Here is an 11,797-nt window from a genome sequence, read left to right as displayed (position 1 = left end):
AAATACTCAACAACACATGAACAAGAGCATTGGGTGCAATCTCTCCTCAACATGTGTGGCTCCCTCTTTCATACGTGGTATTTATGTCATATTCATATTTTAGTCCTTAGAGCCAATAATAGCACCTTTTTCACTTTTAAGATTTTTCTTTACATATAAGTAACCTCCTCCCAATTTTCTAAGGTTTACATGTGTTAAAAACTTTACCCAATAATAAATGAAAGGGATATAACTTGTGCAAGCATGCACAGCACATTAAATAATCTTGTGCACACATATTCACAAGATTATTTAATGAAAGGGATATAACTTGTGCAAGCATGCACAGCACATTAAATAATCTTGTGCACACATATTCACAAGATTATTTAATGTGTACATACACACTACTACTTGTGCACAACACTGGTGTGATCACGCTTTAAGAAAGAACCTGCATTTTCCCACACACAAACAGATGGCAAAGATGGTGCTCTCATTTGCGGGTGGTGATCTTTCTATGGGTGCTGGTGGTGACGTTGATCGCAGGATGCTGGTGGTGATATGATGCTGCTGCACACCAAGATGTATCAGTTGTTGTGGCCTCGTCACATCCGCGAAGGGTGACATGTGGTCGTTGTTCCGGGCAGTGAAGGCCTGTGCTACGTCTGCTGGTCGCATGGCATAGGTTTACAATTCGCCCAACCGGAGTCCCCGATAGCCGACGAGCCTGAATTTTGATGCTGTTCACATCATCAGCAATTCTTGATTTCATCATCATAAGCCCCACATCATCAACCTCCTACAAAGCAAAGAAGCCGCTCTTGGTGATGGCGCGCCGCTTCTACTCACAAAAGCTGATTATGTCGATTGCTTAATGTTTGTTCTTTTGAATCACTCCATAGTTTGGTGTGCATTATAGGGTGGATTTGAGCTTGACTCACAGTAGAAATGCACAGGGTGACCATGTCGGAGACGTTCCCGAAGATGTAAGAGGAGCTTAATTATTACAACATTGTACTGTCGCTGACAAGGTCTAACATTGTTCCACGTTGAGGGGGGGGCTCGATGTCTAAATCTGGATCGTTCGGACTATTTGGATTGTCCGGATTATGCTGCTGTTTCATGATTAATTACATCCTATGAGATAGATCGGTGAAGAGAAAACTTTTTATGTCTTTTGTGTCTTCATGTTGAGGCACCACTTTTTGCCAGAAGCGATAATTATGAGCAAGATCCAGAAGGCTTGAAACGGATTAGGTGTAGTACAGCCAAAGTAGATCATCTGGATTTAGAGTAGCAGATCGGGAGGGCTATGCCGAAGCAGAACCAGGCGACTCAGGCATTCCAAAGCTTCAAGCAAAGGATCTCTACGTTGGCTCCCAAATCTGGCATCTAGCATCTATACCCTATTATGGATCTGGTAACAAGTTGATGGCCATCCTCTCATGAGCAGACATTCAATTGGGGTTTTTATCACAATATATATGTGAACATAATAAATATTACTGAAAACATGCTTTAAGCCATATTGGGGGGAAGAGTCTACATTTCTGATGGGGAAGAAGAAAAAGAAGCAGAAATGTGAATTATGCCTCGAGCATGACCATGATACAAAGGAATGTAAATTTTATGTATGCATGCACTGCTTGTTGCATAGAGGTCATCACAAAACATATTGTGTATTAGCTCTTGAGGAGGATTTTGATGGGATTTCCAACTCATTTCACAAGGCAACATCAGCTACGCAACTAGATCAGGCCATGGGAAAATTGTTTGATTTTTTGGAATGGGTAGAGAATGCTCATCTTTCACACAATAGGGGTGATCACTCGTCATGTTCAAGCATACTAAAGATAGAACCATTGCAATTAGTTGCTAAATCCTTGATGGAGGAGTATGATAGCTCGGATGAGGGTGACTCAGAGTGATGATGACCTTGAGAGCCATAATGATGGGATGGATATGGTGGGAGTCGAGAGTGCATGGAAGAACGAGAAAAGTCGAAGGTGCCAAGAAGAGTTCTTGATTGTACCTAAATTTGCATCAGATGGATCCCACAGTTTGGCTAATGGTCACAATGATGATGATTCACTAGAGTACACTTTCTCTATAAGTAATGGTTGACTACACAAAGCCCTTGAGTTGGAAGAGGAATCCATAGAAGAGGAGGCTTTGGTATCTAACAGTGATTCTAATATCTGTATATCACTTCGTAGTCTCGAGGTGTGGTTTTCCATGTTACTTGAGGTGGCTCTATTGGTGATGTTAACTTTCCATGCTCAACGTCCGACAGCTTCTTGTGTTCTTGTGTCTTACCAACAACATCCTTATGATCGGAGTAACCTTCATTTTTCCAAGGAGGATGACTTGCTCATTGATATGTGGATGTACATCATGAGGATATATGTATGGTTTAGGAGTAGTCTATGGATATGCAGATTGTCGATCCCCTTGTCAAAGTAGCACCACAAAGATTCTGTGGGAGAGCTCTTCGTGACATTCTTGCAGAGATACATAGGTTATGTGATTCATATAGATCGAGTCTAATTCACCACATGATGCAGTTTTAGATATAGTTGATGATAGCCATGTTTCTACTCATGTTTATGATGATGCTTTTACACATGATGCGGTGATCCATAGTGATATGGTGGATGATGATCGCATTCAGATTATTGATGATCCAGAGGAGCTAGTCCTTGCTAGTATTAAAGCAGATATGATGAGTCTCTTTGATTTTATTTATGGTGGTCCAGTTCTTCATGCAAGTGTGGAGACTCACATTGAGTCTACTGCACATGATGTTCATGATCCAAATTTGGATGTTCCATCTATTGAGTCTATTATGCATGATGGTGATGACCACATTGATGTGATATTATTTGATGGTTCTCCAGATTCTCATGATATTGATTTTCATGTTGATGGTTTTTTTTATGGATCATGCATTATTGTGCATGGATGATGTACTTACTTGTGATGAGCCTATTATGCATGATGGTGATGACCACATTAATGTGATCTTATTTGATGGTTCTCCAGATTCTCATGATATTGATTTTCATGCTTATCATGTTGATGGTTTTTTAATGGATAATGCATTATTATGCATGGATGATATACTTACTTGTGATGATTCTTTTTATCATGATGATGGTGATGTAGGGATTATGCAATTTTTGCTCTCTTGATCATCATGTTGATGCTAATACCCATGATGATGTTGTTTCATCATATTATTTTTTATTATGCTATGGTGATCCATGATAATATTCATGATGTTTTTATGCATGATGGAAACCATGTTAATGGATTTTTCCATGTGATGGAGATAATATCCAATTATTTTATGAGGCATGATGGGGCTGATTTACCTATCCATGTAGAAGTGGATTTACAGACATTCACAGGAGATATATTTAGCTTGCTGCCTCTGATGGGTAACAAGACATGCAGATCGTTATGGATATTTTCATATTCTCTTTTATACACATATGCTTATGGATTATATGTTGCAGTAGCAGAGTATCGACTTTTCTATGCTACTGGAATGTGGATATTGTACATTTATTCTTTTATGTGTTTATATTGTTTGATGTTGATATGGGATATATATATTTTGAAGACCCTCCATGTGTTTGGCAGTGAATAGGGAGGAAGGAGTAGATTTATTTTATCACCTTGATTGATGACACACATGTTCTTCATGATGATGTTTATGTGGATCATAGTCGATCATGATGCTTATTCTTTTTTTTCTCTTTCTATACTTACAAATATTCTTGGGTGCAAGCATGGTTTGGTGGTCCAAAAAGGAGTGTCATTGACAATCTCTTTGAAGTGGTGAAAGGAGTGGGAAACCGTTTAGTAACAAGACTTGCAGAAGTACTCACAAAAAAGCACTTAAGTAAAGGTACTTAAATTTGCAGAGGTACACAACATACATCCACTAAACTCAAAGTACTTCCTAGTTTACTTATAGTACTTATTTAAAGAACTTGCTAAAGTACTTAAAGAACTTGCAAAAGTATTCAAAGTGCCTTTAAATGTTATCAAAGTACTTGAAAAATTAATCGAAGCACTTGCAAAAGTATTCAAAGCAAAAGTACTCAAAGTTCTTGCAAAAGTACTTACTGTACTTGCTAAAGTTTTTAAAGAACTTGCAAAAGTACTTAAAGCACTTGCAAAAATACTCAAAGTGCCTTTAAAAGCTATCAAAGTTCTTGAAAAAGTACTCGAAGCACTTGTAAAAGAACTCACATTATTTGCAAATGTTCTCTACGAGCTTGCAGAAGTACTCCTCCTCAAGTACTCAAAGTTCTTGTAAAAGTACTTGCAAAAATACTTGCAAAAGTACTCATAAAAATTTCTAAAAGTGCTCAAAGTACTTGCAAAAGTAGTCAAAACACTTGCAAAAATACTCAAATTACTTTCATAAACATATAAATCAAGTATTTCAAAATTACTTTTAATTCTTCTACCTATAGTAACTCACAACAACCTTCTGTGTTGATAAGTCATCCATTATGGCCGACAATGTCTCCATCAACCCCATAGAACTGCATGCCCATATGGCAGAATTCAATTTTTTGAATCTCTACGACATCTAGCATAACTGTATCTTCAAGCCTGCAAGTTGCCTTTTCAAAGACTCCATCTCAGCTAAGATTTTTGTAGTAGGACGAGAAGCTCCTTCAGCCCCCCCTCAGCAACCTATCTCTCTTTTTAGATAGGCCTCTTGCCACCTTGCCAACTCTGATGCTATACCTTTCTTCAACATTGCACATGCCATTTGCTTTTCTCCAATTTTTCATCTTCCTCTCGAGGCCTCCTACACTTCCGCAACACGTTTTCTCAAAACTTTGCCCAAGCAATCCAATGCTTGTCTGGGTCACTTTGAGCCCTTTGCATCTCTCATATACAAAGCAACGAGCAACCTTTATAGTGATTTCATTATTAGGGGCTTGCATGGTACACCTTTAGATATAGTAAGTGGCACTCGGATTGAAATTCCTCCCGCAGCATGTGGACATAAAGCTAGGAGTTCTAGAAGGGTAACTTGAATACTGATAGAGCCACTCCACTTTAGGAAGGTCATCAACCAACAACTGTGATGGACATTTCCGTTCCAAGATAAGCCCAGACTCCGCATCTAGGTCCTCCTTTGTCATATAGAATCGTGAGAGCACTGGCATTTCTTTGTCCAAAAATGCTTTTGGACCACTCCATATGCACAAAGACTTGCGTCTTAAATTGCAGCCACATGCCTCACTGGCAAACACTAATGCTACATGAACAACGAGACCAAAGAAAACAATTTAGTGTGCAGGGTTCACCTTTGACAGAGCACTTTGACAAAGATTTCATTGTGGGCGGATCATTCGAAAAACCGTCTTGTAGGTTTTTGTGGGCACACCTTTGGGGAGGTGTCTTCATCATGCCTGCACATAAAGAAACACATGAGTATCATGCACATTCAACAAAGAAATGAGCAATAGGCATGTACTAGAGAGGGAGAGAGAGAGAGAGAGAGAGAGAGAGAGAGAGAGAGAGAGAGAGAGAGAGAGAGAGAGAGAGAGAGAGAGAGATGTAAGTGGGTAAGGGGCCATAAAGAAAGGGGGTAGAGGAGGGAGAGGGAGAGCAATGAGTTTTTTGTGCAAAACAAAAAGCATGAGAGAGAGAGAGAGAGAGAGAGAGAGAGATGTAAGTGGGCAAGGGGCCATAAAGAAAGGGGGTAGAGGAGGGAGAGGGAGAGCAATGAGTTTTTTGTGCAAAACAAAAAGCATGAGAGAGAGAGAGAGAGAGAGAGAGAGAGAGAGAGAGAGAGAGAGAGAGAGATGTAAGTGGGCAAGGGGCCATAAAGAAAGGGGGTAGAGGAGGGAGAGGGAGAGCAATGAGTTTTTTGTGCAAAACAAAAAGCATGAGAGAGAGAGAGAGAGAGAGAGAGAGAGATGTAGAGATATAAGTGGGCAAGGGTTGCACAGCTCCAAAATGACTAGGAAATGCTTATGGTGGCTTGCTGCCATAAAGAAAGGGGGTAGAGGAGGGAGAGGGAGAGCAATGAGTTTTTTGTGCAAAACAAAAAGCATGAGAGAGAGAGAGAGAGAGAGAGAGAGAGAGAGAGAGAGAGCTCTGGTACCTATAGAGCTAGGTTGGCATCCCACAATAGAGCGAAGGGGTATGGTGTATCCTTTTGCTGCAATGAGGCGAAACAAGGATGGAGTCTACTAAGGCAGAGTTGAGAAAGGCAATGGAGTGCAGTGACGTTTGAAAATACTTTTTGCAAGTTTGGTGAATTCGCACCTAAATATGATTGCGTTATTTCCCCAACCTTTAAACCATGAAGTTAAAACTTGGAGTTCTTTCCCTTCTACGTGACTAATTCACTCAGAGTAAATCTTTTCCCTCCACAAGAAGTCTACCCATAAAAACCACTTGAGAAAACCCAAGAGAAGGAGAATAGTGGTACCACCAATCCATGCTTTCACCCTCTTACTTGTGTTATAAAAGTTCACGTTTTTCCCTTCCTAAACCCTTGCATAACTTGCTAAGGATTTGTTAAGTTCAAACTTATTCTCATGTCTTAATTTTAGACTTGATAAAATCTATGAGAAATCGCAACAACAACGAGCACTCTTCTTAGATATCCAATCCATACCTAGATTTGCATCATAATTTTCCCAAATTCAAAATATGAAAGTCACTCTCAACTAAACATTTCCAAATTTAAAATCTAGGGACTTGATCTTGGAAACCTAGAGTTGCGACACCGCCCATGATGTGTCATGGTTCACACACCAATGAAGAAATTGATGGTTGGTTACATGTACCCTCCTGTGTGCAAGTTCTAGAGCTGCTAGAACCCCTAGAGGTACACACATCTGCATTGGCTTCTTGCAAAGGTTATGGCATGCTAAGGAAGGTCCTAATTTGCCTTCATCTTCCACATTGCCTTTGCACGTGAGATTACTTTGCAAATCCTCACTACCCATGTGAGATTTGCACCTCCAATAGTTGATTTCTCCCTTAGTAAATTTCTTCTTTCCACTAGACATTTCTACTAGATTTCTAGATCTTTCATCAATCCTCATATTTAGGGTATCCAACAGTTTATGATTTCTCCCCTTAGTGATTTTCTTCTTTCCACTAGACATTTCTACTAGATTTCTAGATCTTTCATCAATCCTCATATTTAGGTTATCAATATAAAGCAATGACTACTATCCAAATTAATCAAAAGCCTTAATATTTTTCCTTTTACCCAATTTAATAGCAAACAAATACACACATAAAAATATTTTAGGCATACCTTATTCTTTTGAGAAATCCTCTATAGTAGGCTCTTCTACAATACTTTAGCTCTCAATTGAGGCCTGAACAAATAGCCTCAATTGAGAACTCCTCTATAGTAGGCTCTTCTAGAATACTTTACGATGATTATAGTAGGTTGTGATGTGCTTTGCCCAATTTAATAGCAACAAATACACACATAGAAAAGATTTTAGGTATACCTTCTTCTTTTGAGAACTCCTCTATAGTAGGATCTTCTACAATACTTTAGCTCTCAATTAAGGCTTGAACAAAGAGCCTTCTTGGTACACTCAAATGTCTTATGCTCTTGATTATCAGAATTGAAGTAGAGGGGGAGTTCTTATGCACTTTCAATAAACTCTAGATCACCTTGGATCTTTGGTTGTTGTTACATATTACCTTAAGGGACTATAAACTTTAGCCGTTTGCCAATTCACACTCTTGCTTGTATTCAAAAAGAGATTTTCGCTACACTTTTTCATATGGACATAATTTGGCATCTTTTGAACACCATCAAGAAATTCTATAAGCATGCAAATCTTGATCAAAACCCAAATGTCCTATAACTATGGCCCTTCAACAAGTTTGCTCATGATTTTATTGTGTTGTCTTCTTCTTCTTTTTCTTATATAATAATTATAGATTTACATTCACATTCAAAGGGGAAATTCCATGAATGCATGTGTGTATGTGCATCCAAAGCTTCCCCTTGGAGATGCAATCTCATGGACAATGTGATGATGTCCCTCCCAAAGTTGCCATGAATGCTTGAAAGGTTTTAGCACTAGCTGCTAATAAATTATTGTTTCCCATGTTCTTGCTGCTTATGCTCTTTCTTTGCCCTCCTCATGTCGTTTTGTTAATGTTGATGGTCTTGGTCAAGTCTTGGGTTCAACTTATCCTTTCGCACCCAATTAAGCTACACATGTTTGTTGCATCCACGTTATGCTTTTACATTTGGTCAAGCCTTTAGTTTAGTTTAAGCTTCTATTTATTCACCCTTTTTTTTTCCATCTCCATCAAATTTTAGAGAGTTTGGCACATTTGAATTTAGAGAGTTGGGCTCATTTGAATTTCGAGACTTGGTCACATTTGAACACTTGTCTTTAAGCTCTTTTAGCCCCGTGAATTTAGAGAGTTGGGCACATTTGAATTTTGAGAGTCGGTCACATTTGAACACTTGTCTTTAAGCTCCATTAGCCCCCTAAACAACTTCCACCCAAATATTTATATTATTAATGCAAATTCCCATTGTTGCAATGGTATCACTCCTTGATAACCTGTTGGATTACACTCTCATAAAAGTGCCATCAAAATATCCATTTATTATTGCCATTGTTTTAGACACGCAAAACAGAACATACCAAATGCTATGCATCGAACTACTTATGCAACAATCAAATGTTCAATTGTCGACCACATTAGCACAAGAGAAATTACTCTATGGTACAAACTATTGTTACTTGGTCCGACACATCTATTATCATTAGATTATAACCAAACAATACCAAAGAAAGGTAAGCAATCTTAAAAAGAATTCCATCTTATTGTTAATGGTGGTTTGCAGCTTCAATGCCAACTTTGAAGAGTCCTTAATGTGTCTGCTCTATCGGGCACCGGTCGTTAAACCGAGCATCTTTCCACACCAATGTTAAGTGGGCTTTCCTAACTTTTAAGCCAGGCTTTCCCAACTATGCCAAAAACAACAGAGTTGGTTTTTCTCAAACTTGGTCACAAGGAATGCAAAACTTTAAGCATGCAACTTGCAACTGGGCGCCCACTATTGGTTGATTGTGCAACTTGCAACTAGGCCGTGGGAAAACCCTCTAAGAAAATAATGGGCGCCCACTATTGATTGCTTGTGCAACTTGCAACTCGGTCGTGGGAAGACAACGAATAAGTTTGATCAACCTTCTTTGTTGCGTCTCCATCCCTCTTCCTTCGCACTCGGTTACTTACGTCCGACCCAAATCACATGGTTGAAAGTAAGCGCCACTTCATCCTGTTGTGCCCAAAACTAATGAAGACATAGCAAAACAATTTAGAGGGAACTGTGGAGCTGCAAATGCATTTTGGAAAGTCACACCCCAATAAAGAATTAATCAGATTATTGTTATACAGCCAAAGAATGTGCATGTATGTAAGAGAACATATATATACAACTGCAGAAAACTGCTGTGCAAAAAAAATCGCAGTACTTCATTCAAACGCACACATGCCAGAGCACAGGTAGAGGCCTCCGGGAAGATCGATTTTGGTCCAGCCCACACTCATGGCCGTTTGATCGATTTGGCCCTTCCAAAGCGACAGCAAGCGGGCGTCTCCTTTGCAAAGCGTGGTATAGACCACCCTATTTTGGGCGCCCACAACCAGGGTATGGGCGCATGTGGATATGGCGGCCACAAGTTGGGCACCCTCCCCGCCCTCCTCTGCAACCACCACAGCCCATGCATTCTCACACACCCTCATACCATCCATGGCTTCCCATCTGCCTCCCCCACCATCCACATTGAATCTCACCAGCAACCCATCTCTCATATCATACACCCCTTCCACCACATCACTGCATATCTTCCATCTCCCCCATGGTGAATTATTATTAGTGCTGTAAAGCCCCCTCCATCTTCTCTCTCTTTCATCATAGCGTCTGTAGAACCTCATCGCATTGCCTGTTTGAGACTCCCAATACCCATGTGCTATCAATGAACCATTCACCATGGCTAGCCCATTATATACCACCAATGCCCATTCTATGTTATCTTGCCTTAGTACCCTTGGCAAGACCTCCCATTCATTTTTCTCTATGTCATATGCCTCTGGGTCTGGCTCCCCTTCACGTGACTGCCCCCCCACCACATAGATTTTGCCCCCATCTGCCCTGCTTTGGAAACCACACCTTGCAAAACTCATGGATTTGCACCTCTCCCATGCCCACTTCCCCCCTCCTATGTCCAGCACAAACACCTCCGCGCTCGCCTTCCCTGTTGATACATCATATCCCCCCATTACATACACTTTTCCACCTGTAGAAGCAATCCCACAATCATGCAAAATCCTCATAGGAGCCACGCTTTCAATAGGGGGAAGAAGCCTCCATTGCTTGGTATCTTCCTCATACATGGACAAAGCATGAGGAGGTACTTCAAATGGTGTAATGGATTTCATTGATTTTGCCCGAGCAAAACGACCATGGTTTTTGCCTTGCATGTGTTGGTGGACAAGGAGAAGGCCACTAAGTGAAGTTGCTTTGCCAGATGCAGTGGTATACGAATCTGGATTTGATAAAGCTGCGTACCAACTCTTAGAAACCGCCCTCAAAACAGGCCGTGAGTGCCAGGGAATTCTAGGTAGCAGGTTTCCAAGAACAACACTATTGGGAAGCCCTGGCAAAAGCTCATCAGATATGGCAAGATCAGTCAAGACCATCAAGTTGATCTTGTGTAAGTAAGGCTCCGGTTGAAGGTAATGCCAGGCGACAGCTCTCTCAGAAACAGTTTACACTTTCTGTGTGTTTGGCAAGCTATAATGCAATTTGAAGGAAGTGGGTCAAAGAGAGGAAGCTATGGGGGAGGTTACTCTACGATGTAGTTAGTTCCAGGCGATTTCCTGTTGTGTATTTATATATGAGCTGGAGATTATGATATATGGGTCCCGTAATGAAAACGTGCAGCAGTAGCTTGAGAAGCAAGAGAACTAGAGCAATAGGTAAGATAGGGTGAAAGCTTGGAGAGTACAAATAATGAGAGAGAAATAAATGGCAATTCAGAAGCTTCATCACGCTTCTAGACATAGAGAGAGGGAGAGAGAACTCAGAGAAGACACATCCCTCGTGTGTTTGGAACTGGCATCGTAAAAAAAACGTGAGAAATTACCTGATCCAATCTTGAATCCAAGACTTCCTCTCAACCAAGGCACGATTGTAACGTAGAAAGGGAACAACTTGAACTAAGCAATGATGCATCCAGCCTAGTGTATATATATATATATATATATGTATATATGTATATATATATGTATATATATATATATATATATTACATAATTGGCTATCTCGATTGACTTTATTTCATGGTCAAATATTTGTTCTCTTCCAAATCTCCAACCTTGACGCTAAATAAATAAAAATTGCTGGCGCGTAATGGGTCAAAATTTCCCCAAAGGTTCGACCTTGGAATAACGATCAAGCAATGATGGGAACGCAAAAGAGCTGGTCAGCACGCTGACGTGGATTCCCATCCTTCAAACTACAACACGTCACACACCAACCATCACCATCACGTGCCATGCCCCTGCAGCGAAATCCAACATTTACTAAGGTTCGCATTAAAACGTTTTTCATTCTCTCACGTAATGATAACTAGTATCTGACGTTCCGCGACAAAAAGTTGTTGCTTGCATTCATGTGTCAGCAATTGTGTGTCTATGTGCGTGCACATAGGTGCTCCAAAAAAACCGGGTTTCGTGTAATATCATCTTCAAATTTTAAAAAATACTTACAAATTTA

General features: G+C 40.1%; 1 protein-coding gene across 1 annotated transcript; it reads right to left on the bottom strand.

Annotated features, from left to right (window-relative positions):
- Positions 1-8,857: 8,857 nt before the first annotated feature.
- Positions 8,858-11,039, bottom strand: LOC147639865 (F-box/kelch-repeat protein SKIP20-like). The gene has a single exon (XM_086822611.1). The coding sequence runs from the start codon at positions 10,717-10,719 to the stop codon at positions 9,493-9,495; it is 1,227 nt and encodes a 408-aa protein (XP_086678737.1). The 5' UTR covers positions 10,720-11,039; the 3' UTR covers positions 8,858-9,492.
- Between the last annotated feature and the right edge of the window lie 758 nt (positions 11,040-11,797).

This window comes from Cibotium barometz, chromosome 3 (genome assembly GCF_041138505.1).
Source record: "Cibotium barometz isolate CiBa-2024 chromosome 3, ASM4113850v1, whole genome shotgun sequence".
Taxonomy (NCBI): Eukaryota; Viridiplantae; Streptophyta; class Polypodiopsida; order Cyatheales; family Cibotiaceae; genus Cibotium; species Cibotium barometz.
Note: the sequence above shows the minus strand (reverse complement) of the source record. Positions and strands in the feature narration are given on the sequence as shown.